Below are 24,927 nucleotides of genomic sequence, written 5' to 3' on the forward strand. Positions count from 1 at the left end.
TGTGGCCCTGGAGTTCCAGTTGTGGCTCAGCGGTAAGGAAACCGACTAGCATCCATGAAGACACGGGATCCATCCCTGACCTCGCTCAGTGGGTTAAAGGATCCTGCATTGGCCTGAGCTGTGGTGTAGGTCTCAGACACAGCTCTGATCCTGCCAGGTCTTGGCATAGGCCTGACGCTACAGCTCTGATCGATTCTACCCCTAGCCTGGGAACTTCCATATGCTGTGGGTGCAGCCCTACAAACAAACAACAAACAAAACCTGGCCCTGAATAAATGTGCAGATGGGTTGGACAGAGGGAGGTGATCAGGCTTCGGCTGGGGGTTGTCTTCCTCCACCCTGCCGCCCACTCCCACCCTCCAGCGTCCAGGCCCTTCCTCCTCCTGGCCTCCTGCCAGGGGGTTCCCGCTATCCAAAAGAGCTGTCCAAAAGGGCTGGGCTTGGTTGGCCGGGGCCTGGGAATCCCTGGAGTCTCCAGGTTTGTGTGAAGAAAAGATTGATCAGGGAAGGGGTTGGAGAAACAGGGAGCCTCCTCTGGGAGATGGCTGGAATCGGCCCCCTCCAGTGGGCTTCCGTTATCACGTGACTGCATCCCGGGTCTTCGGCTCCAGACTGCTAGATGCAGCGCTCGTGGGGCGCTGGCTGCAGCCTGGACGGCTCCTTCTCTTGCATGGAGCTCCCACACCTGCCCCTACCCCTTCGCAACTGTGCTGCTCTGGGCCCCTGACTCGCCGGGGTTCCAAACCAGGGCTCGTGTGGGGGATGGACAGGTCTGGGCGCGCTAAGGCCGGTGACCCGGCAGGGCTGTGGGAGCCAGCCCGGCCGGGCTGCACGTCCCCGGGGTTATGCACCAGGCCCCAGCACCGGCCGTCCCTGGGCCGCGCCTGGCCAGACCCAAGAACGCGTTCGGAGGCTGCGGCGGCGACGGGGAGGCTGCGCGCCGAGCGCAAGCCGCGAGCACAAACAGGGCGAGGAGGCTGGTGTGAGCGCCTGGGCCCGGTGCCAGCGCGCTGGAACACAATGTCCCGAGCGGGCGGGCGAGCGGGGAGCGAGAACAGCCTGACTCAGCAGCTGGGTAAGTGGGTGTGCTCGCTCACCAGATCAACCGCTCTTGCAGCCTGCGGTCAGCGACGACCCGACTCTCTGAGGCTCCCTCGAGCGGGAGGGGCGAGCACACGGGCCCTGCTCCCCAGCTCCCGCCCAGTGTGTCGCTCGGGACCTCCACGTGGCCGCTTTGCGCATCCCTCTGCCTTCTCGCCCTTCCATGAACGTGGCTCGGAGCGCCCCGCCAGAGTGGAGCAGGCTCTGCCCACGTGGGAGGGTCACGCTCCCCAACCCACCTGCAGGTGTGGCCTGCCATGCAGCTGCCGGGTCCATGCTGTCCCATCCCCCCCACCACTCTGGGAGGTCCCTGCAGGTCTGGGTGTGGGGGATGTAACTCTTGGGTGGAGGCAGAAATTTGTTTTAGGGCAGTGGGGAGCAGAGGAAGATGTTGGGAGAAATGGGATTTAGAGCAAGATCTTCCCCATCTCTGCTCCCAGCTGACCCAGAGTTCAAAGTCTCTTCCTGTCCCCTCCCCTCAAAACCACTAGGCCCCTGAAGATTTCCTCAGAGGGAAGGAGAGGCAGGTGGGGAGGTGCTTTGAAGCCTGAGACCCTGCTTTTCTGCCTTACCCACCCTCCCACCCAAAGCCACAACAAAGACCTACGAATTCTGCCACCCAGCCACAAAGCTTCTCCTTCCTCCTCTGGGTCTGCTGTCCCCTGTGGTCTGGTGTGGATGGATGACAGTCCCAGGACGGGGAGCTCAGATGTCAGTCCAGAGCAGGACTCTTCCTAGGGGGTGGGGACCTGTCCCATGCCCCAGCCTCCTGGAGTGTCTGCAAGGTGCCCCAGGGGACACGCTGTGCTGGGAGTGTGCCAGGGCAGGCAGGAAAGGCCCTGGCAGTCAACACAGCCCTGGGCTCCAGGGCCTTCCAAGGTGGGGCTGGGGGAAGGATCCCAGGCTGCTGAAGTGCCTCACTTGGGCCTCAGCCCCCCTCCCGGGCATCTCTGGCACCCTCTGGAGCCAAAGTTGAGGAGGTGGGTGCCAACCGTCTTCCCACATATACAGGCATACTTCCCACACACGTGCTCACCCAGCCAACGTTCACCAAATCCCTTAGTGAGGAGGTACATTCACTGTCGCCGACACCAGCCTTCTACCTGGTGTGTAACATCTGGCCACCGTATCTATCCCAGGGCAGTGATGGTTCTGAAGCTGTTTGCACACCCACAGTAAGAGGGTCACTCTCACAAGGCAGCCCACTGCCCTTTAGGACTTCCTTCTGTCCAAGGCCAGTCGCCTACAGGACACCTGCCCTCACATGGCCTGGAAGTGACTAACCTCACCTTCAAATCCCTCATACCAGCTCCTCCCCCCTTTCCCACCGTGACCCTCCCCCTCCCCAAACTCCCCATGAAGGCGGATTCATTCATAACTCTTTTCCCTCCTTCACTATCCTAGGTCTGACCTATTACCAGATTCTTCCTTTTCTTGCTTTTATTGCAAGATACATTGTTACTTTCCTCACCAACCTCACAGATGCCATCTTTGGCCCAAATTTCCACAGTTGCTGCCACACTGTCCTTTCTGACCCAGGTTCTTCCTTCCTCCTACACACCCTGCTGGAATAATCTTTCTCAAACACTGTTTATTGTGTATGTTATCAACTGCAGACTCTTCAGCCAAGCACACTGGGTACATCCACTGCTAACTCATATGTTCCCTATGAAGGGACCCAGACTCATTCATGAGGTACGCAGACTACAGAGTCCCGCACGGGACCTGGTGTGTAGGAGGAGGGCAGCGAACGTTGCTCACGTGAGCACACCATTCGGGTGCACCCCTTTCTCATCCTCCTGGCTTGGGCTCCCCATTCCTATTAAGCTTATTGGCTTCTCGATGTTCACGCAGGCCCTGTTGTTTTGAGGAGCCACAGTTTTTTTTAAGTTCCCAGAATCTTCCGAGAGGGGTGGTGAAGAGAGAAGCAGACATCCAAATTAACCTCCGGGGTTGTGCCAAATACCAACTGCAAAGACCTTGAGTGCAGAGGAGAATGAGTGTAGCTGCCTGCCGGGAGCCTTTGCGCCAGCAAGAAACAGACAATCCATCAAGGAGGGTGGAAGGCAGAATAGAGAGGGCGTACAACCAGTGGCTTTGGGTTTGCAGAGGGACCTTGCCATCGGAGATTCCAGCCTGCCTAGCTCTGGGCCCCTCATTGATGCCCCCTGATTGTGCTCTTTCTTGGCACCGCATCACACACACACACACCCCAGTGCTCCTGGCCCCATCACCACCTCATAACCCAGCTTAAAGGCTCTGATAATCTCCACCCCACTTTGATCATTTTGTCATCAACTTCCCTCTGCGCCTTATGAGCTGCCTTCAGTCTTATCTATATTTTATTGCTTCTTAATATCCTGTAGTCTTTTCAACTCCAAAGATTAGAAGCTTCTTCATGGCAGGGACCGTGTTATTTATTTATTTATTTAACATCATCTATTTATTTCGAGAGGGCAGCCTGAGATAGGGCACTTGGATTTTGGAAGCCACAGAGATTTGGGTCTGGATCCTGGCTCCAATACTTAGCTGTTTGGCCTTGGGTGAGTGTCTTAACCTTTCTGAGCCAGTTTCTTCATCTGTAAAAGATGCTAGAGCTACTTTCCTTGCAGAATGAGGGGCAAAGATTACAGAGACTACGAAGTGTCCATTGCATAATGAGCAGACAGTAGTTCGTCTTCTCTGCCATGTGGGAGCCGTCCTTGAATTGGGGGACAAGCTTCTTTGACTACCTTTCCCTCCGTACTGGGATGCTTCCAAGCCAGTAACGGGACACTGTTAACAATTACACTGGTTTCACAGACGTAACCCGGGACGCAAGGCCACCCTACCCTAACTCACAATAACTGGTGAGGGCAGGGTTCAGATCCAACGCCGCCGAAACCCAGTGCCTACACATGGCGCCAAGCGTAGTTAAATTCAGGGAAAGTCTGTCGAGTGAAGAAACGAACAGAACCTGCCCTTCCTTCAGTTTCTCAGAGCACCAGCGAGTGAAGAAGCAAAGAATGAAAAAGCTGCCCACGCCGCCTTCCCACCCCCACCCGGGTCCCAGTGTCTCCAGCAGCCTCCTTCCCTAGCCCTCTTCCCCGCCCCTGGTTGTCTTGGAAACAAGTGACGTATATGCAAGGGGCGTGACCTCTTGCCATCCTCTCCCGGAGACCCAGGCCCCTTCTTATCCCAACCTCGGATGAGGCCAAACTCGGATGAGGCTGAGGTTGGAGTCCTCGATGGTGCTGCCCCACGCCGGACTTGGAGCTAACTCCGCTCCCTGGCCGCCTGCCTTGGGCACCCAGATTACCCGATTGCCGGCACCCAACCCCTCCAGTCCGCCCGGCACCGGTGAGATGGCGGGGGTCCGAAGAAAGACGACCTCAGTCCCCAGGATCCCTCTTCACCCCTTCATCCAAGATGGGCCAGTGGATCCCAAGAACTGAGGCCCAGCGCCCAGCCCAGGCCCGTTTCTTCCCCGGCAGCCCTCAGGCGTGCTCCGCGTCGGAGGTGTGGGCGGGAAGGGTGGGACCCCTGGGCGCGCCCCGCGCCGCGGAGCGCGGGGGAGAAGGAGTTAAACAAGGTGCCGGCGCCCGACGCGGCGGGAGTGGGGGATGGGAGCGAAGGGAAAGTGAGAGCGGGGGCGGGGGGGGGGGGACCGGAGCGAAAGAACATCCTGTGCCCGCTGCCGGATGCGCGGGGGGGGGGGGGGGTGGTTAGTCCGGGGAGGGAGGGCAAGATGGGGGGAGGCCCGGGGCGGGGAAAGCCGCGGCCTCCGCCCAGCACTAGGTCCTCCACTTGTGGGGGCGTCGCCTCCTTCACTCCCCGGGCTTACGCAGCGTTTCTCCCGGTCCCCACCCTTTCACCGGAGTAACGAGCTACCTACCGAGAGGCTCCCGAATTTGGCCCTGGCCCGGGGTAAGCACGAGCTGAGGAAGACACTGTCTCGGAGCGTGTGGGATCCACGTCAGGCACCGGCTGCCCCGCCAGACTTTCATCTCTCCGCTTTCTGGCTTTCTGCTGGGGCGGCTCGCACGTGTGCAGCGTCCCCTGGTCACCGAGAGTCACAGCGCACATTCTCTCACTAAGTTCGGACCGCGCACTTCCGGGTGGTAGGCAGGTATTAATAGACCCGTTTTCCGGAGGAGGAAGCTGAGACTCAGATTATGGAGTTCGCCCAAATCCAAGCCCATCGTACTCCAGCGGGCTTTTTTCCTTGGAGTAGAGAGTAGGCTAATTTTCCCTTAGTTTCTAGTGCCCGCAGGCGCGGGGCCCCTCCGGGGTCACACTCCGTGGTAGCCTGCTTGCACGGTTAGCTACTCTAACTAGACTGAAACGCCCATTATCAGAGTCCTGATAGATTGAGGAGATGGTCTTAGGCTTTCACAGGAGGAATAAAGCAGCTCAGGGGAATGGGCTCCTGGTGTAGGTATTTGATGTGTGTGCCGGGGGGGGGGGGGGAGGGGGGGTTTCAAAGAGGGTTCCAGACTTTTTCGAAGCAATTAAATGGGCTACAGGAGTTGAGATTAATTAGCCAGGGTGGCAGGGGTAGTGATTGAATGGAAGGGGCTGAATAATGTACCTTTAGGGGCTCACAGAGCCCCACCATCTGTGCCCACTGCCTTCCCACACCCAACATTTTTGCCCAGGGGAAACCTGCTTGAAATAGTAGTTATAACAGTCACATTGGGTGAGCTGTGTGTGCTGGGCACTGTTCCAAGCACTTAACCTCTCAACTCCAAGAAGTAGGTGGTTATTATTCCTATTTTACAGGTAGGGAAAATGAGGCACAGAGGTAAGTCAGTGGCTGAGCTGGTTTTGAACCCTGGCAGTCTGGGTTGAACCCACACTCTCATTCACTAAATAAACCTTCACCTAACATGATAGGAACATCAGCCTAAAAGCTAGAAACCTGGTACACGTGGCAGAGAGGTGTGTGTAGGGCAGCCTGTGTCCTTTTGTCTTGGGGAGGACAGGTAAAAACTTGGGGTTCACTGTATGTATATGGAATCTCAGACTTCTCTCTAGCCAATATTTCGAAGGTTTGGATTTGACAAAACAAAAACAAAAACCAAGTTCTTACAAAGAGTTGCAGCCTTAATTTATGGCTCCCTAAGAATGTCCATTATCATTTATTACCACCATCATTTCACAAAAGCAAGCACATGCTAATTCTCCTCAAAATAAAACAGACATCGTCTGAATCAGAAGCCGTTAATCCCAAGCAAGGACAGTCATTGATTTTCCCCCCAACAAATACACAGTATTTTTTTTTTTTTTTTTTTTTTATCATCGTGCTGTGGACTAGCAAAAATGTCATACTGGTGATTCCTCTGCTTCTGATCCTTCAGAATCATTTGAGGGCAGAACCAAAAGAAATGGGCTTAGGTGTAGCAGGAAGGAGTCAGGTTAGAGCCAAAAAAGAACTCTCCTTCTTGGGAGATCTTTAAAGAGCAGTAAATACTGCATTTGCTTAGAGTGGGAGGGTTGCAGGATCAACTCCACGGACTGGCAGACTGGTGAGGCCAGTCATGCCAGGTCCCCGCTTAGAGAAGGACAGGAACTTTGGGCTGAAGGACCCATCCTTAGATCTACCGTGGTGGCCTCAGAATCTAAAATAGTCCCATCAGGCAGCCATCTCCTACCTGAAGTTCCTAGAGCTGGATAGGTGATTGTGGGGCAGTGGGGAGGCCTCGGGGGGTTCTGGCATCCTTTGCTGCAGGGAGTCCGTGGCCTGTAAGCCTTGTAGTTGCCCAACCTTGAGATGGAAGAAAGAGCCCAGGGACGGCAACAGAGACATTCATGGTGGCACAACAGACACAGGGTTAATGTAATGATGCCTTTCTTCAGTTGGGAGCTGGGTTAATTACTTTAGTAGTCCTCAGGTGAGGCAGGTATAAAACAGGTGAAGTCTGTAAATCCCTTTCCAATCCTGTTCCTTGAACCACCTGGGACTTACCTGCCAGTCCCAAGGCTGTTTTATAATGTGTTCCCCTAGGCGTAAATCCTGTGGTGAGGGCAGGAGTTATTGTCCTGGGAGTTCCTGCCGTGGCACAGCAGAAACGAATCCGATGAGGAACCATGAGGTTGTGGGTTCGATCCCTGGCCTTGCTCAGTGGGTTAAGGATCCAGCGTTGCCGTGAGCTGTGGTGTAGGTCACAGACGCGGCTCAGATCCTGCGTTGTTGTGGCTGTGGCATAGGCTGGCAGCTGCAGCTCTAATTCGACCCCTAGCCTGGTAACTTGCATATGCTGTGGGTGTGGCCCTGAAAAAAAGAAGACTGTTGTCCGGATCTATAAGAGTTGGCAATGGTCCTTCGGTGGTAACAGTTGATCTTGGATTGTGTTGACTAATTGCCTCTGGGTTAACATGGCCTAGGCACTGGGACAGTTGCTCCTGGGATGTTGTTATAGTTCGTAGGGCTTGAGTTTGCCACTGGTCCACATGTTGAGAGAGCAGCTTTCCATCTCAGTTGTTAAGTAGCCCATTCATTCTTTCCATTAGCCCAGCAGCAGTGGGGTCATAAGGCGGGTGGAAATGCCAGTGTGTGTGCCATTTTTATCGGCCCATTTTTGAACTTCATGGCTGGTCAACTGGATTCCTTTATGTCACACACTGCTGTTCTAGGCCTCAAATAGTGGGGTGTTTTTTTTTGTTTGTTTTCTTGTTGCATTGTTAGGTGACTTGGGTAGTAATATCTTCCGTCTATTGTAACACATTTTGGACTGCATATAGCTGTTGTTCATCACGCTATATATCATTGCCCTGCCCCCTTCCATAGCTGGGACCAGAAGCCCAGCATTGCTCTTATTTTGTTGTTGCCATACGCCCCATTCAAACCCTTCCAGTTAACTGGCCACATCCAGTTGGCAAACCTGTACTTGCATTAATATCCCCTAAAACCTGTGTCTATACTTGTTTGGGGTGAGAAGTTAGGGGTGTGCTTGTCTTTTGTAGATAATCTAGGTCCTTGTGTTTTTGTCTGTATTCACCGGCCATCCTTGTGCAGTTAGATGAGCCACAAGAATAGGGCTGCTACTTTTATTTTTTTACTTTTTAGTTTTTTGCTTTGTAGGGCCGCACCCACAGCATATGGAGGTTCTCAGGCTAGGGGTCCAATCAGAGCTGTAGCCACTGGCCTATGCCACAGCCCACAGCAATGCTGGATCCTTAACCCACTGATCGAGGCCAGGGATCGAACCTGAGTCCTCATGGGTGCTTAGTCGGGTTCTTTAACCACTGAGCCACGACAGGAACTCCTAGGGCTGCTACTTATAAACTGGAAGGAGACTCTGAGGATAAGAGTGGAAGAGAATCAGTGTAATGGAAGAGAAAGACATCTCTCATGGTAGTCAGCTGCCACAGGGCCCACATGCTAGTGGACGGCCACCTCAGGGTCAACCCTGCAACCTTCTGTTCCCCATCCTTACTTTCTGACCTCTTTGGAGTTTCTTTGGCCTCCTGGCTGGCTTGCCAATTGTTGGGCTGCACTCAGCACTCCTAATAGCCTTGCGGTTGCCCAGCCTTGAGACGGAAGAGTCTGGAGACAGCAACAGAGACATCATGGTTTATGGGACAGGGGAACTTAAGCAAAAGGCCCTGGAGCAACACCCCACCATTTATGGCAGGCAGGCAGGCCGTGGTAAGGAGGCCACCATTTACAGGGGCAACTGACATCAGGTTGGCTCATCAGTTACCACGGAAACCAGCAGCTGAGGCATGTCCCTCACAGCCCCTCAGATTAACAACCATCACGAGGGCAGATGTTTGCCTTTAATAAACTTGCAGGTAGAGCCGTTCTGGCCTAGGGATTTTTTTGGGGAGGCGGGGGAGCTGTCCCTGCAGCATGTGGAAGTTCCCCGACCAGGAATTGAACCTGAACCACAGTAGTGACCCGACGAGCCACTGTCGTAACTACTGGGTCCTTAACCTGATGCACCACAAGGGAACTCCTGGCCTAGGGATTAGATTAATCACTAGCTGGGGCAGGAGGCAAACACATTCATGTGAATAGGGTGCAGGTGAAACAAGGACTGGTTGGTTGGTCAGGGCATGTACAAAGAGCAAGAGAGCAGCCATCTTCAATGGCCTGAGCGTAATCCACCTGGGGGCTGGATAGAGTGCTAGGAATGACACTTGAGGGGGTGCTGAGGATAGAAGAAAGTGAAAGGCCCCCTGGGAGTGTTACCTGCAGCCTGGGGTGAGATGGACAAAGGCTCTGAGTGGCCAGACCTGGCTGGCTGCAGCATCCTTGCGAATACTGCTCCCTATTGCCCCACTCCCTTCAAGCCCAAGTAGCCCGGGGCCCAGAGCCTTCCAGCAGGAGCTCAAAGCCAGGCAGGTGAAGCGCTATTCTGGTGCAGCCACACTCACTGCTGGCTCTGTGCCTGAGCCTGGCCTGGCTTCTCTCTGTTCTGTACCAGAAGGTGAAGCCAGAGGGTGTGGGGACATGGGAGGCAGTTGGGGGAAGAGGCAAGAGGAAGGGTCTGGTCTCGTCTCCTCCATCCTAGTGGGGAAGACTGAGTCCTCCGAAGTTTCATTCTTATCCTCCAGGGAAGTAGCGTTTTCAAACCTCAACCCCCCCTGTGTGTATGTTGTTGGGAGTGGGGTGGGGATGGTAATCCCAGATCTTGACCTCATGGTTTAATGGCACTGATTACCCCAATTTTGTTTTCTTTTTAGGCCACCCCACGACATAGGGAGTTCCCAGGCCAGGGATCAGATCCGAGCCGCAGTCATGACCTAAGCCACAACTGTGGCAACGCCAGATCCTTAACCCACCATGCTGGGCCAGTGATCGAACCTGCATCCCAGCACTCCCAAGACACCACCAATCCCGTTGTACCACAACAGGAACTCCAGATCTACCCCAATTTTAATCCTGGAGTTTTAGAAAGCTAAATCTGGATCCCCTCAGGTTACAAATGCAGAAACTGAGACCCAGGCAAGGACAGTCCCCTCCTCTTCCAGTGTCTCACGGTTAAATGGGTCCCGAGCCCCTGTATCCACATTCTCTGACATTCTATCCTCAAGTCCTCAAAGAATGACAGACGTCATAACTTGAGCATCTGCTAAGTGCGGGACTCTGTGCCGGATGTTGCAGATGCAAAGGCAACTGCCCTGAAGCGCATTTGGTCAACAGGTAGACGGTCACTAGAGGGGAGCAGGCAGATGCTGGAAGAGGACGGATTTATCTCAAGACTGCAAAACTTTGAAGGCACTCGCATCCTTTTCATCCTCCGTTGGAAGGGGGACCCTCCCTGCAGAAATACCCCAAGGCCCAGAAGTGGGTCTGTGATGAAAAGATCAAAGGAAGGGGCCAGGGAAGAGGGCTGCCAGTGGGCACACCGCCCCCCCCAACAACTTCCAGAGGCCCAACCCAGAAATCGGGCCTCTGCTGCCATCTAATGGAGGAAAGGGGCCTCTGGAGCCGCCCAGGGGCCCCACCAACCTGGCTCCCCTCCCCCCAGACCTTTCATTCCCCTGGAGTCTTGAGCTTTGTTTTTTACAGCCTCCAAAGCTCCCTGGCTTCCCTGTTTTCCGGCCACCTCCCTCCATCCCACCATCTCCCCAGTTTCCTTTGTTGCCCAGGTTCTGATTCTGGTACCCCTTGGTTCCTGGCCCCGCTGGAGTTCCGGTTCTGGAAGGTCTTTGCCAGGTGCCTCGGGCCCGCTCCCACCGGGCATGAGCATCCTCCAGCGCCTGAGGCAAATGGACATCCGCAAAGGTGTAGTGAGCCTGGCCACGGGCGCCGGGGCCATCTACCTGCTCTACAAGGCCATCCGGGCCGGCATAAGGTGTAAACCACCCCTCTGCAGTGCCTCGCCTATCTGCATAGCCCGTAAGTGTCCCCGCCCTGGGGAGAGGGCTCTGCTCAGGGGGTACCTACTCCCCAAGCCTCCGGTGTAGGAGGGCCCAAAGGTGGCTCCTCCAAGTCCCTCTCTCTCTCCTCTTTCCCTTCTCCATCTTCCCCAGACCCACCCTAGGGATGCTGGCTCAGGGCCCTGGATAGAGGATGGCACTCAAGCAAGTCATCTGGCAGATTTCTTTTCTTTTTTGGCTGCCCTGGGGCATATGGAGTTCCCAGGTCAGTGATCAGATCCAAGCCACAGCCTCTGACCTAAGCTACAGCTGTAGCACTGTGCCAGGCTGGGGATCGAACCTTTGTCCCAGTACTTCCAAGATGCCACCCATCCCATTGTGCCACAGCAGGAACTCCCTGGCAGGTTTCTAAATTCTACATTCCCCCTAGAACCCAGGATGCTACTGCTTGGAAACTTGGCACCTGTGGCTCTTCACACAGGAAAATTGAGGGACCTACATGCCCAGTGCTTCCACTAGCCCATATGACAACTTGGGGCAAAGTAGAGAAATGAATCCCTTCTGGAATTCCCGTCGTGGCTCAGTGGTTAACGAATCCGACTGGGAACCGTGTGGTTGTAGGTTCAATCTGTGGCCTTGCTCAGTGGGCTAAGGATCTGGTGTTGCCTTGAGCTGTGGTGTAGGTTGCAGCGGCGCGGATCCTGCGTGGCTGTGGCTCTGGCGTAGGCTGGCAGCTATGGCTCCAATTCGACCCCTAGCCTGGGAACCTCCATATGCCGTGGGAGCGGCCCAAGAAATGGCAAAAAGACAAAAAAAAAAAAAAAAAAGAAATGAATTCCTTCTGTAAGACTTTTTATTGCCATCTGCTAGAGTAACACTGCCATATATGGGTGACCATGACATATTATTGCCATATGCCAGAAAGTTGTTCTAGTAAACAAATTTTTTTTTGTTTACGATATGAACAGTACAGCCTTAGATGTGGTGCCCTTGTGCAGTACACACCCTGTTCAACTGTACGCAGTGGTCCTGCCTTGGGCAAGAAGGCTTCTCTTCAGAAAAGGCAAGGCTGCCTTGTTCCCCGGGGCCCTCTCCCCTGCTTCCCAACCCCATTCTTTCATCAGTTGTGAGTCCACAGCCTGAACTGGGCTCCGGTGGCTGTCTAGGCCTGGCAATCGAGCGAGAGCGGCACGGGCGGGACTCAGGTGAGCTCCGGAGGCTCCTCACCTCTTTGGAGTGCAAACAGGATGAGTACGCCAAGAGCATGATCCTGCACAGTATCACGCGCTGTGTGTACTTGCTGGAGTCCGAGGTGAGGGAGAGGAAGCAGGAGGTTTCTCTGAGCTGGCCTGGCCCCGGGTGTCCCCCTGTCCCCTTGACTAGCCAGACTGGGTCCTGGCACTGTCTCTCTGGTTGATGGTGGGAGGGGTTGTGTTGAGGGGTCTTGGTGACATGGGTGGGGGGAGGGCACGGGACCAGGACACCCGCTTCTCCTGCCTCTCCCCTCTCTCCTGGCACACGCTAGGCCTCAGCCTGTACTAATGAGGACATTGCATTGGTGGGCTCCATGCTGGATGACAAGGACAACAGTGTCAAAATCCAAGCTCTGAACACGCTTAAAGCTTTCTCTGGCATCAGAAAATTCAGGCTCAAAATCCAGGTGAGCCCAGTGATCAGTGGTGGGCAGAGCCCATGGGATGCCCATCATCCATGGGTCCTTTCGTGGGCAGTGAGTGAATGGGCATGTTCCTGAAGTTGGTTTGGGTCTGAGTTTACAACCCATACTTGTGTTTTGCCTTGGAAATACGTGGGAAAATGGTGATCCCAGGGTCATCAAAGACTTTGAATCTCAGGGTGAAGCTGAACTAGTCACCAGCAGCTATCTCTGAGCCCCCAAACAGCAGAAAGCCCTGGGGTTCCTTCTGACCCCAGCCAACACTCTTGACAGCAGTTGGATGGCCTATAATTCAGTTCAATCATGACGCTGTCTACTTGGAGCTAGTACAGATCCCACAGGTTGGGGCTCAGTCCCAGAAGGCTGTCTCCCACTGCAGATGCCACTTGCAAGTCCTAGGACTTCTGAATGACCAGCCGTAAATTTGGAGGTTCGTGGGCCTCCTCCCTGCAAGGACAAGGCTTGATAATTCACTAGGACAAGGCAGAGGACTCAGGAGAAAACCTTACTCACACTTACCAGTTACCACGAGAGAGAAGGCTGAGGAGAAGCCGAATGGAAGAGATGCATAGGGCAAAGTATAGACCAAGGGCCTCCCTGCCTTCTCCAGACCCACCACCTTCCTGGCACTTCAGTGTGTTCTCCAAACCCTGTCATGTAGGGGTATTTATGGAAGTTTCCTTAAGTAGGCCTAATTGATTAATCATTGACCATTGGTGATTGAACTCAATCTCTAGCCCCTCCCTTCTCCCCAGAGGTCAGGTGTGCTGCTGAAAGTTCCAACCCTCTAAGCACGGCCTGGTCTTTCTGGCCTCATGCAGAAGGAATCCAGGGGGTTGGTCTAGAGTTGCCTCTTTAGCTTAAACTCAGGGGTAATGGAAAGGGGCTTGGAGTTCCCTGGTGGCTCAGGGGGTTAAGGATCTGATATTATCACTGCTGTGGTTCTGGTTACTGCTGTGGTGTGGGCTGGGTCCCTGGCCTGGGAATTTTTGCATGCCACGGGTACAGCTGAAAAAAAATAAGCGAATAGGTAAAATGCAGTTGGAAGGTTTAGGCTTTATGGTTCTGAAAGTAAGAGGTTTATATTTTATGGTTTGCGTTTTCCCTCCAACATTGAAACATTCATCCTTATTGCTGTGGACTGTTGTTTCCTTCTTTTCCACCTCCTCATGCTATTCTAGTTCATGAATACCCTGCCGTTGTATCTATCCAATTGCCCATGGGTAGGCATTTAGTTGTTTCCACACTATGCCGTGAACATTCTTATACACATGTCTCTTATGGACACGAGGGGCTTTCTCTAGGGTATGGAGGGGAATGGCTGGGTGAAAGGCATACCCACCTTTTCAAGAAGGGCTGTATCAGTTTACGCCCTCCACCCATCCTGCATGAGTGTTTCTGGAGTATCGTTTCCTCCCCAACACTTGGTATTGGTATTTTCACACTTTAAATTTTTGGCACCACGAGTTCACACTGTGGCTCAGCAGGTTAAGATCCCAACATAGTGTCCATGAGGATGCAGGTTCAGTCCCTGGCCTCGCCCATTGGGTTAAGGATCCAGCATCATGTGGCTCAGATCCCGAGTTCCTGAGGCTATGGAGTAGGCCAATTCCACCCCTAGCCCAGGAACTTCCATACGCCTCAGGCGCAGCCATTAAAAACAAACAAACAAAAGAAAAATAAACCCTTGTTTGGGGAAAAAAGTGTCTAGATCTCCACTTGCCAGCTGCCTCTACTTCAGCCCTCAGCTCTGTCAGTTGCTCTCAGGCTGTGATTCTCAAGCAGATCAGAATTGCCTGGAAAGCCGATTAAAAATAAAGGCATTAAGGAGTTCCCGATGTGGTGCGGCAGAAACAAATCCAACTAGGAAACATGAGGTTGCAGGTTCAATCCCTGGCCTTGCTCATTGGGTTAAGAATCCGGGAGTTCCCGTCGTGGCGCAGTGGTTAATGAATCCGACTAGGAACCATGACGTTGCGGGTTCGGTCCCTGCCCTTGCTCAGTGGGTTAAGGATCTGGCGTTGCCGTGAGCTGTGGTGTAGGTTGCAGACGTGGCTCGGATCCCGCGTTGCTGTGGCTCTGGCGTAGGCTGGTGGCTACAGCTCCGATTTGACCCCTAGCCTGGGAACCTCCATATGCCACGGGAGCAGCCCAAGAAATAGCAACAACAACAACAACAAAAGACAAAAGACAAAAAAAAAAAAAAAAGAATCCAGTGTTGCCATGAGCCCGGGGTGTAGGTCGCAGGTGCTGTTCGGATCTGGTGTTGCTGTGGCTGTGGTGTATGTAGGCCAGCAGTTGTAGCTGATTAGACCCCTAGCCTGGGAACCTCCATATGCTGTGGGTGCAGCCCTAAAAAGCAAATAATAATAATAATAATAGTAATAATAATAATAATAGATAAATAAATAAAAGCATTACACCCAGAGAGTCCAGTTCAACAGGGAGGCTGTGGTTTTTCACAAGCCCACCGCCCACCCCCACCAAAGATGCTGTTGCAGGTGCCCTGGGCACCACTGTTCCCTTTCCCCAGGGTCTGTGTCATGAGGACCAGACCCCATTGTCTTCGCTCTGGATGAAAGCAGCCACTCCCTGGCCTCAGCTTCCACCTAGATGTGCTCTCCTGTGTCTCTATCCGTAGCCTGGGGGCTCCCTTGACCTCCAGACCTTTGGCCAGCTGCTGCACCTAGATGGCCCTCTAACTCAGCATGTCCAAAATGGAGCTCGCCCTCTCCCTGTGTCAGACCACCCTCTTGAGAGGGATAGGATCCCATCAGTCCCCTGCTAGGTCTTCGTCAGGACTCTCATCAGAGAGTGCTTGATCATAGAGATCCCTGGTGGTCTCGTGGTTAGGACTTGGTGCTTTCACAGCCGTGGCCTGAGTTCAACCCCTGGTCTGGGAACTGGGATCCCACCTCAAGCCCCGCGTGCACACCATGGCCAAAAAAGAAATCGCAGGATCAGCTCCACTTCCTTGCCCCAACCCCAGCCATTTCCACTCCATGTTTCATGGTCTTGCCCTCTCCGGCCCTTGTACCTGCTGTTCTCTCTGCCTGAGACCCCACCCCAGATTTGCTGACTCCTACCTGTCGCAGGAGACAGCGAGGGGTGGGGGCAGGGAGAAGCAGGGGACTGAGGGGAATGCCCTGCCCCCCACTCCGGGATTCTTGTTTCCTTCATACGTGGCTCACAAAAGTACAGTTTGTAAAGGTACCTGCCTCTGGCAATAAGGCCCACGCGTCTCACATCTCAGAAGCCAAGGTCCCTTTATTCAACAAATGGATCTTGAACAGTTTGTGTTCAGCACTGGAGATAGAGCAGTGAACAGAATGGGAAAGATCCCTTTTCCAGTGAGACTTATTTTCTATCAGGGCGAGGCAGGCAATACACATGAGTGAAATGTACAGTGTGTTTCACCAGGCGAGTGCTATGGAGAAAAACAAAGTGTGTAAAGAAGGCTGGCACGGGGGTAGAGTTGCAGTTTCAAAGGAGGAAATCTCTGGGACCTAGGGCCTGATAAAGAGTTCATCAAGGAAGTTCCCTGGTGGCTCACTGGTGTTGTCACTGCAGTGGTTCAGATTCACTCCCTGGCCTGGGAACTTCCACATGCCATGGGCTTGGCCAAAAAAAAAAAAAAAAAAAGTCATAGAAAGGACACCAAAAGCACAATCTACAGAAGAAAAAAATTGATAAATTAGACTTAATCAAAAATTTTACATATTTGCTTTGTGAAAGACCCTGTTAAGAGGATAAAAAGACAAGCTGCAGTTTGGAAGAACTGCAAACCACATATCTGACAAAGGACTCCTCTAGATTATCTAAAGAGATCTCAAAACTCAAAAGTTAAAAAAAAATTAGGAAATGAGCCCAAGACCTGCAAATATACAAACTACAAATAAGCCCATGAAAACATGTTTAACGTCACTAGCCACTTACAGAAATGCAAATTTAAGACCACAATGAGCTATTACTATACACCTATTAGATGACTTAAAATTAGTGACAATACCAAATGCTGGTGAAGATGTAGAGAAACTGGATGTCGTATGTTGCTGGCAGGAATGTAAAGTGGCACAGTGGCCACTCTAGAAAATAGCTTAGCAGTTTCCTTTTTATTTTTATTTATTTAATTTTTTTTTTCCCATTTCTTGGACCGCTCCCATGGCATATGAAGGTTCCCAGTCTAGGGGTCTAATCGCAGCTGTAGCCATGCTACAGCAACGCCAGATCCTTAACCCACTGAGCGAGGCCAGGGATCGAACTCGCAACCTCATGGTTCCTAGTCGGATTCATTAACCACTGTGCCACAATGGGAATTCCAGCAGTTTCCCTTTTAAAATAACTCTACATTTACCATACAAACCAGCAGCTGCACTCATGAGCATTTATCCTGGAGAAATAAAAACTTACATCGGTACAAAAACCTGTACATGATTGTTCATAGCAGCTTCATAGCAAAAACTGGAAGCCACCAAAATGTCTCTCGATAGCTACATGATTAAACAGACCGTGGTAATGAAACTGACAGTACTAACGGCCTGAACCTAGCCAGAACACAGACTGGGACTTGAACGCACGTGCCAGCACTCAAATCTGGCCAAAACCCAGATTAGGGTTCGAACCCACGTGCCAGGACTTGAACCCAGCCTAAATCCAGATTGTGACTTAAACCCAAGTCTTTAAATGAGAATAACTCACCCGGTGACTGGACTCACTGAGGTTCAGGTTCTTCGTGTCTCTGCGCAGAAGGAATTCAGTGAGAGACAACGTGATAGGGAAGAAACAGATTCATTAGGAGAGGACGCTAGTGAGAGGTGCTAGCGGGCTGGCACGGAAGCTCCGCCCTGAGGATCCAATGGGCTACAGTTTTATCATCCAAGGGGCGTGAGGGTTGGAAAAGCCCGCCTCTTCCTTTCTGGAAGTAGAAGCTCCTCCTTTGGTATCCGGTGAGGCGTGTATTCAAATCAGCAGAAGGCGGTCCTCAAACTCTCACCCTTGGTCTGAATCTGAATGCAGGCCTCCTCCCATCCCCCACCCAACGACCTGAGGCAATTCTCAAGGCTCCACTAAATGAAGCAAGCCTGTCTTGTGCTGATGGTTTCCCTATCAGTAATCCACACCATGAAACATGACTCAGCAATAAAAGGGAAGGAACTATTGATACAACAACCTGGATAGAACCCAAGGGCATCACACCGAGGGAAAAAATCAATTTCAGAAGTTTGCAAAGTAGGATTCCATTTATACAACATTCTCAAAAGGGACAAAATTAGAGAGATGGAAGACAGATTAGCAGTTGCCCCTGCTTCGGGCTGGTTTTGGTGGGCAGGGTAAGTGGGACCAGTAAGGGAGTCTCACAAGGAAGCTCTGTGGTGATGCTGATGGAAAAATGACACAGCACGCTACATGCACATCGTATTCATACCTTTTCCTAGTTTTGATCTTGTATCATAGGTATGTAATACGCAACCATTGAAGGACACTGGGTGGAGGGCACATGGGACCTCTCTGTACTGTTATTGCAACTTCCCATGCATTTATAATTATTTGAAAATGAAAGGTTTGAAAACAAGAAACATGTTACATGTGACAAGTGCTGGGGGGAAGAGAAAGGCTGGGGATAAGGAAGGCAGGGATGGGAGGGCGCTAGGGGAAGGCCTCGATGAGAAGGTGACACCAAGACCGAGTCTTGAAGGAGGTGAGAGAGTGACCTGGAGGGAGAGCCTCCTAAGTAGAGGGAACACCTTGTGCAAAGGCCTCAAGATAGGTGTGTACCCGGCATGTTCAAGGGACCAGCTAAGAGGCCACGGTGATGGAGACCGTGGGAGCAAAGGACAGAAGAGACGAGGTCAAATAAATAAGGGGGGAGGGGAGCAGATCATATCAGACCCTGTAAGCCGCTCTAAGGGCTTTAGCTTTTACCCTGAGCAAACTAGGAGCTCCAGAGCAGAGGTGTGACAGGTCTAACATGTCTACTGTTCTGAAAATAGATGCAGGGGGGTGAGGATGGAAGGGGGGAGGGGGAGGTTATTGCAGAAATCCGGGGTGGGGGAGTGGAGAGCTGGTGGGCCTGGAACAGGGTGGTAGGAAGGGGTGGGTGAGAAGTGGCTTGATTGTTGGTAGATTTCCGAAGGATTGGAAAAGGGTGTGCGAGCAAGAAGGGAGTCAAGGAAGGCAGGAAGGCGGCAACCAACAGCTGAGACAGGAAAAGTGGTGGAATGAGTGAGGATGAGTGGGGATGTGTTAACTCGGAGGTTTAGAAAGCTTTCCGGGAGAGAAGTGGAATTGGCACCTGAGTGGTGCCAAACCCTTTAGGGAGAGTTCTGGGCTAGAGATAGGAACTTGGAAGGCATCAGCATATGGATAGTCTTTAACACTGCGGGTGAGTCCTTAACACAGTATCAGCATGGAAATGATGAAGACAGAGGAGTTTGGGCAGAAGAACCAGGAAAGTCTGTGACAGAGGAGCCAAGTGAATTTCAAGGAGGTGGGCGTGGTCAGCTAGGTCAAGTAACACTGAATTAAAGTGAGAGGGTTCGGCTGAGTTGTCATGGGTGGGGGCAGTGAAGAGGGAAGGGAGAGGCTGGGATAAAGTTTTGTTTGTTTGTTTTGCTTTTGTCTTTTGTCTTTTTAGGGCTGCATCCGTGGCATATGGAGGTTGCCAGGCTAGGGGTCTAATCTGGCATTGCCTACGCCAGAGCCACAGCAACCCCAGATCTGAGCCGCGTCTGCGACCTACACCACAGCTCACAGCAACGCCAGATCCTTAACCCACTGAGCGAGGCCAGGGATCGAACTGGCAACCTTAACCCACTGAGCCACAATGGGAACTCCTGGGATAATGTGGAGGATTGCCATGCAAAAGTAGAAACCCCCTCTCCCTCCCTAGGAACACTCCATCAAGGTGCTGGAACTGATCTCCACCATCTGGGACTCAGAGCTGCACATCTCCGGCCTCAGACTCCTCAACAACCTCCCACTGCCTGACTTCGTGCATCCACAGCTGCGACGCGTGATGCCCGCCTTGATGGAGATCCTGCAGTCGGACTATATCCTGGCACAGGTGCCTGAGGACAGGGCCCAGGCCCTGCCCTCCTGACCAGCCCTGGCACAGCAGCGGAGAGAGGAGCCGAGACTTGTGTCTTGCCCGCTCAGGCCCAGACTCACCTGCCTTCTCATGCTCGACTCTTTCCTTTATTCAGGTGCAAGCCGTACGATTGCTGAGCAACCTAGCACAGAAGAATGACCTTCTCTATGATATTCTCAACTGCCAGGTGAGAAAGGAACTGAAGACAGGCAGTCGGATGCTAGCTCAGATGTCAGGAAAGGAAGCATCATGGATTCTTCAGACAAACTTAGCAAACAGCCCTGACAAGATTATTTTGTTCCTCTTTCTGCCTTTGCACTAGATACACTGCGAACTATGGCCTCTTCTGTCCTCCCAACAGAATCAGATTCTCCTTCAAGGGGCTTTCTGAACTCAGAGTCAGGAGCATGGGTGACAAAACAGAACTTAATGTAGGCATTTTAGTATTAGAGAAAAATTATTTATAACCAAAACAATTATTAGGAATAGACAGGGTCACTGCGTAAAAATTAATAGTTTGGAAGGCTAAAGCAACCCTAAACTTATAGGAACATAATAACATAATCTCAAAATATATATGGCAAAACTCGATAGAATGATAAGGAAGTCGTGTCTCTTTTTTTTCAGTTTTATTGAGGTATAATTGATAGATGAATCTGTAAGGTGTTTAAAACGTACGTCATGGCGAGCTGGTAAACACTGTGAAAGGATTCCCATCACTGGTTCATTAACACACACATCACCTCGCGTGTTTATTTATCTTTGGTGAGAACAGCTAAGTTCTGCTCTGTTAGCAAATTTCAATTATATAATCAGTGCTATCAACTATAGTCACCATGCTTTTCGTTAGATCCTCAGACCTCATTCATCTTTTAGGGTAAAGTATGTCCCCTTTTCCTAACCTCCCCCTATATCCCTGACACCCCCCCCCCACCAGCCCCTGGCAACTGCTTTTCTACTCTAAGAGTTTGACTTTTTTTTGAAGTACCACATATAAGTGATAATGACGCACTATTTGTCTTGGTCTGGTTTATCTCACTTAGCGTAATGTCCTCAGGGTCCACCCATATTGTTGTAATTGGCAGGATTTCCTTCTTTTTCATAGCTGAATAATTATAAGGAAAAGTGGACACATCTATCACCACGGTGGAAGATCTGGGAGAGTTTAACTATTCTTTCAGCAACTAATAGATAAACACCTAAAACTCCTAAGGTTATACTTGCTTCGAATCACACAAACTTGAGCCATTAGACGTAGCCAGAACACACTACAACCAGTAAATGCACATTCTGCTCAAGGACACAGAATCTAAAAGTTCACCACAGGCTCAACTGTAAAGTATGTCTCAACCAATTTCCCGCGTCAGTATTATGATCTATCGCTCAGGGTTTAGGACCACAATGAAGTGATGTTAGAGAATGATAATGAAAGGAAAATGAGAAGAAAAAAAAATCCCTGTATGGTTCAATCTGGAACTTAGGCGTGTTGGCGAGCTGAGGCAATAGGAAGGTGGAAGACTAACTTTAGGACTTGCCTTGGGTTTCGTTCCCATCCTCTCTTCATCCCCGTCACAGGTGCACTCCAACTTCCTGAACCTGTTCCAGTCCACCCAGCCTGGGAGTCTGCTGTTCGAGGTGTTGGTGTTTGCAGAGCGGCTGAGTGAGGGCCGGAGTTCACCCCACTACCGCGCCGTGAAGTGGCATTACAACCAACAGTCTGTGCATGAAGCTCTCTTTGGGGATGATTCACGACTGGCAGACCGGCTGCTCGCCCTGGTCATCCACCCTGAGGAGGACGTGCAGATCCAGGCCTGCAAGGTCATAGTCAGCCTGCAGTGCCCCCAGGATGTGGGGGTCCGGCCCTCCTGCCCGCCCAGTCATTCCTGCTTTAATCCTGGGGAATAAAGTCATGAGAGCCCGTCGCTGACTATGGGAGAGGAGCTTGAAGGGCAGAGGCTGTCTGGGGCCTTTCAGGGCTGGGTGTAGATTTCATCCATCCCAGAGCAGGGTGAAGCAGGAGTATATCTCCCCAGATATCTCCCCAAACACACCCTCATTTCCCTGTTTAGGGGACAGGCTCCCTTCTTCGCTTGCTGCTTTTCAAATCTGAGCATGGAGCCAGTGCTTCCAGGCAGAAGGCAGGTTTGGGGACTGAGGCAGAGATGCTCAGCAGGAGACAGAAGCACCAATGGCTCAGGATCAATGAGTAATCAGCGCTGCGCTGAGCTCCGCCACAGTAACTACCACCTCCAAATCCTAGGGGCTTAAAAATGACCATGGTAGGAGTTCCCGCTGTGGCACAGTGGGTTAATGATCCAGCTTGTCTCCATGGTGTTTTGGGTTCAGTCCCCAGCCTGGCACTGTGGGTTAAGGATCTGGAGATGCCGCAGCTGCGTAGGTCACAGAGGCCGCATGGATTCAATCCCTGGCTTGGGAACTTTCATATGATGCAGGTGTAACCTAACCGGGAAAAGGAAAAAAAAAATGACCAAAGTTATGTTTTTTTCACTACATGCTCCTGGCAGGTCAGCTGGGCGGGGGGTGAAGGAGCAGGAAAAGTGACTTGCCCACAGTCACATGACTGGTGTGGGGCAGAAATAGGATTAGGACTTCCTAATTTCACGGGGCTCTTTGTCTTATTCCTTGGCTGGAGCCCCCTGGGAGTGGACCATGGGTTCTAAGCCAGAAGCTGTGGCAGTTGAGAAAGACCTCAATGCTTTTGGATTTCAGGGGCCAGTTTTGGACTCTTTGTCCCCACTGTATTCCTGACCCAGGACCTCATCAGCTGAGTGGGTGGGTGGTGGGTGGAGGGTTGATGATCAGGATGGGCCATTGGTGCCACTGTTTCCCCAAGCTTGTTTTGTCCCTGCTGTGTGGACAGTGAGCAGGTATGAGTCACCAGCTCTCGTCTGAGTTCGGGACAGACTATTCCTTCCTGCTACTTGGATATGCCACAGTCACCCCAGTGGGACTTGTCAAAAGCCGTCATCATCCTACCCACCCCTCAGCCAGCTCCCCACGCTCCTATGTCACCTGCTAGGTCCTGAGGATCACCTTAACTTCTCCCTACCACCACCAACCAGCCATTTCCAACATCCCACATCTGCCCAATTCTCCCATTTCCGTTGCTACACTGACCCCCCACTCTAGGACTTTTTTTTTTTTGGCTTTTGTTCTCTTAGGGTTGCACCTGCAGCATATAGAGGTTGCCAGGCTAGGGGCTGAATCGGAGCTGTAGCCGCTGGCCCACACCACAGCCGCAGCAACTCAGGATCCGAGCCTCATCGGTGACCTATACCACAGCTCAAGGTAAAGCCAGATGCTTAACCCACTGAGCAAGGCCAGGGATCGAACTCTCGAGCCTTCATGGATACTAGCTGGGTTCATTAACCACTAAGCCACAACAGGAACTCCTATGACTCTTTTTAAACTTAAAAAAATATATGTAGTTGATGTACCATATTGTGTCAATTTCTGCTGTTCAGCAAAGTGACCCAGTCATACGTACATATATATATATGCATTCTTTTTCTGATATTATCCTCCATCATGTTCTATCACAAGAGACTGGATATAGTTCCCTGTGCTGTACAGTAGGACCTCATTGCTTATCCATTCTAAATGCAATAGTTTGCATCCACTAACCCCACATTCCTAGTCCATCCCTCTCCCTCCCCCTTGGCAACCACAAGTCTGTTTTCCATGTCTGAGTCTCTTTCTGTTTTGTAGATAAAACAGAACATTTCTGTCATTTTGTTTTGTTTTCTTTTTACAGCTGTACCTGCACCATATGGAGGTTCCCAGGCTAGGGGTCTAATCGGAGCTGCAGCTGCAGGCCTGCACCACAGCTGTGAACATGGCCAAAAAAATAAAGCAGATTGAATTTTGTCCTTGAAGATATGGTCACTGGAGGCCCCCCCTTTTATTGTCTTTTGTCTCTTTAGGGCTACACCTGCCACGTATGGAGGTTCCCAGGCCAGGGTTCAACTGGAGCTGGAGCTGCCGGCCTATGCCACAGCCACAGCAACGCCAGATCCGAGCCGTGTCTGCGACCCACACCACAGCTCATGGCAACGCTGGATCCTTAACCCACTGTGGAGCCCTTTTTTATATGATAGCACCTCATGAATTAGCTTTGCATTTAAAAAGCCCTTCACAATTTGTTCATCCTGCCTGCCACTAGCAGGCCTAATGCTTCTGAGCTTTTTTTTTTCTTTTTACGGCCCCACCTGCAGCATATGGAAGTTCCCAGGCTAGGGGTTGAATTGGAGCTGCAGCTGCGGCAGAGCCCGATACTTAACGCATTGAGCGAGACCAAGATTGAACCTGAATCCTCAAGGAGACTATGTCAGGTTCTTAAGCTGCTGAACCACAATGGGAACTCTTCCTCTTCGCAATTTAAAACATCAATAAGCATTGTTATCCTAGGTTCATTCAAGCTATGCTTTCAGTCAAGCTGCATTGGCCAAGGTTGCAGTCAGCCTACGACTTGACCGGGGCTGGAGGATGATGTCCAAGACGGCTCACTTATGTGGCTGGCACATTGGTGCTGGCAGTTGGCCAGAAGCCTGAGTTTCCCTGCATGTGGGCATCTCCACAGAGATGCTTGAGCATCCTCCGGACATAGCAGTTGGCTTCTCCTAGAGTGAATCCCTTCTAACAAATAGAATGTGATGGAAGTGATACTGTATGCCTTCTGATGTTAGGTCAGAAAAGGCACTGCCGCTTTTGCCTTTCTCACTCGGATGATTCTCTCTGGAGAATGATTCACTCAGTCCTCCGGAGTTCCTGCTGTAGCACAACAGGATCAGGGGTGTCACTGCAGCTCCAGGACCCAGGTGCAATCCCCACCCAGCACAGTGGGATAAAAGAACTCCATATGCAGCGGGGCAGCCAAAAAAAGAAAGAAAATAGGAGCACGTTGTGCTCTGGGAAAATCGGCAAACAGGTCTTCAGGTAGATATTTTCAGGAGAAGATTATGAGCCCAATCCTTGCTGCATCTCGTAACTAGAAAAGCACTAAAATCCTTCACGGTGATGTCTGCTCCTTGTGACTGAGCAGCAACCTTCTGCAAAATGTGTGCGTGATTGCATGCACCTCCCCCTTAACTAAATCACAGATATGCTGATTTCCCCACTGCCTCTTTGGAACAGTTCCTCAGAGCTCTGAAATGTTGTCCCCAGCACCTCCCTGCCCCCCCCCCCCCGCCACTATAGCCCTCATTTTGTCCCCAGTAAAACTTAACTCACAACT

The 24,927-nt window shown here is 51.7% G+C and overlaps 1 protein-coding gene and 2 long non-coding RNA genes across 10 annotated transcripts in view; 1 reads left to right on the top strand and 2 right to left on the bottom strand.

Moving 5' to 3' along the window:
• Positions 1-5,188, bottom strand: part of LOC100521322 (uncharacterized) — an 18,088-nt gene extending 12,900 nt beyond the window's left edge. For all 6 annotated transcript variants that reach the window (XR_014810046.1, XR_014810045.1, XR_014810051.1 and 3 more), the window contains exon 1: positions 4,976-5,188. This is a non-coding gene — a long non-coding RNA (uncharacterized LOC100521322). The remainder of the gene's footprint in view (positions 1-4,975) is intronic.
• ARMC12 (armadillo repeat containing 12) lies at positions 560-24,927 on the top strand. Of its 3 annotated transcripts, none has more exons than XM_084967939.1 (7): positions 560-1,075; positions 10,664-10,930; positions 12,078-12,223; positions 12,437-12,571; positions 19,476-19,649; positions 19,789-19,860; positions 21,249-24,927. In XM_084967939.1, the coding sequence occupies exons 1-7, from the start codon at positions 763-765 to the stop codon at positions 21,576-21,578; spliced, it is 1,437 nt and encodes a 478-aa protein (XP_084824065.1). In that variant the 5' UTR covers positions 560-762; the 3' UTR covers positions 21,579-24,927. The 3 variants fall into 3 exon arrangements, with proteins under 3 accessions (XP_084824065.1, XP_020954291.2, XP_084824066.1); XM_021098632.2 differs by lacking the exon at positions 560-1,075 and adding an exon at positions 4,319-4,440 and having other exon boundaries at positions 10,681-10,930; XM_084967940.1 differs by lacking the exon at positions 560-1,075 and adding an exon at positions 5,084-5,209 and having other exon boundaries at positions 10,681-10,930.
• LOC146401522 (uncharacterized) lies at positions 11,754-17,414 on the bottom strand. The gene is made up of 2 exons (XR_014810062.1): positions 17,285-17,414; positions 11,754-13,033 (listed from the first exon to the last, which is right to left on the bottom strand). It is a non-coding gene; the product is annotated as an uncharacterized LOC146401522 (long non-coding RNA).

The sequence above is a fragment of the Sus scrofa genome, chromosome 7, assembly GCF_054392235.1.
Source record: "Sus scrofa isolate SSC_HxYL_T2T_F1_AM1 chromosome 7, Sscrofa_HxYL_maternal_Yorkshire_Landrace_v2.0, whole genome shotgun sequence".
Taxonomy (NCBI): domain Eukaryota; kingdom Metazoa; phylum Chordata; class Mammalia; order Artiodactyla; family Suidae; genus Sus; species Sus scrofa.

Bases quoted from the DNA above. Each gene is read 5' to 3' on its own strand.
- ARMC12 (XM_084967939.1), top strand. From the start codon at position 763: ATGGACAGGTCTGGGCGCGCTAAGGCCGGTGACCCGGCAGGGCTGTGG. The intron at 1,076-10,663 runs GTAAGTGGGTGT...CCATCTCCCCAG, and splicing joins CAGCCTGACTCAGCAGCTGG to TTTCCTTTGTTGCCCAGGTT. The intron at 12,572-19,475 runs GTGAGCCCAGTG...CTCCCTCCCTAG, and splicing joins AATTCAGGCTCAAAATCCAG to GAACACTCCATCAAGGTGCT.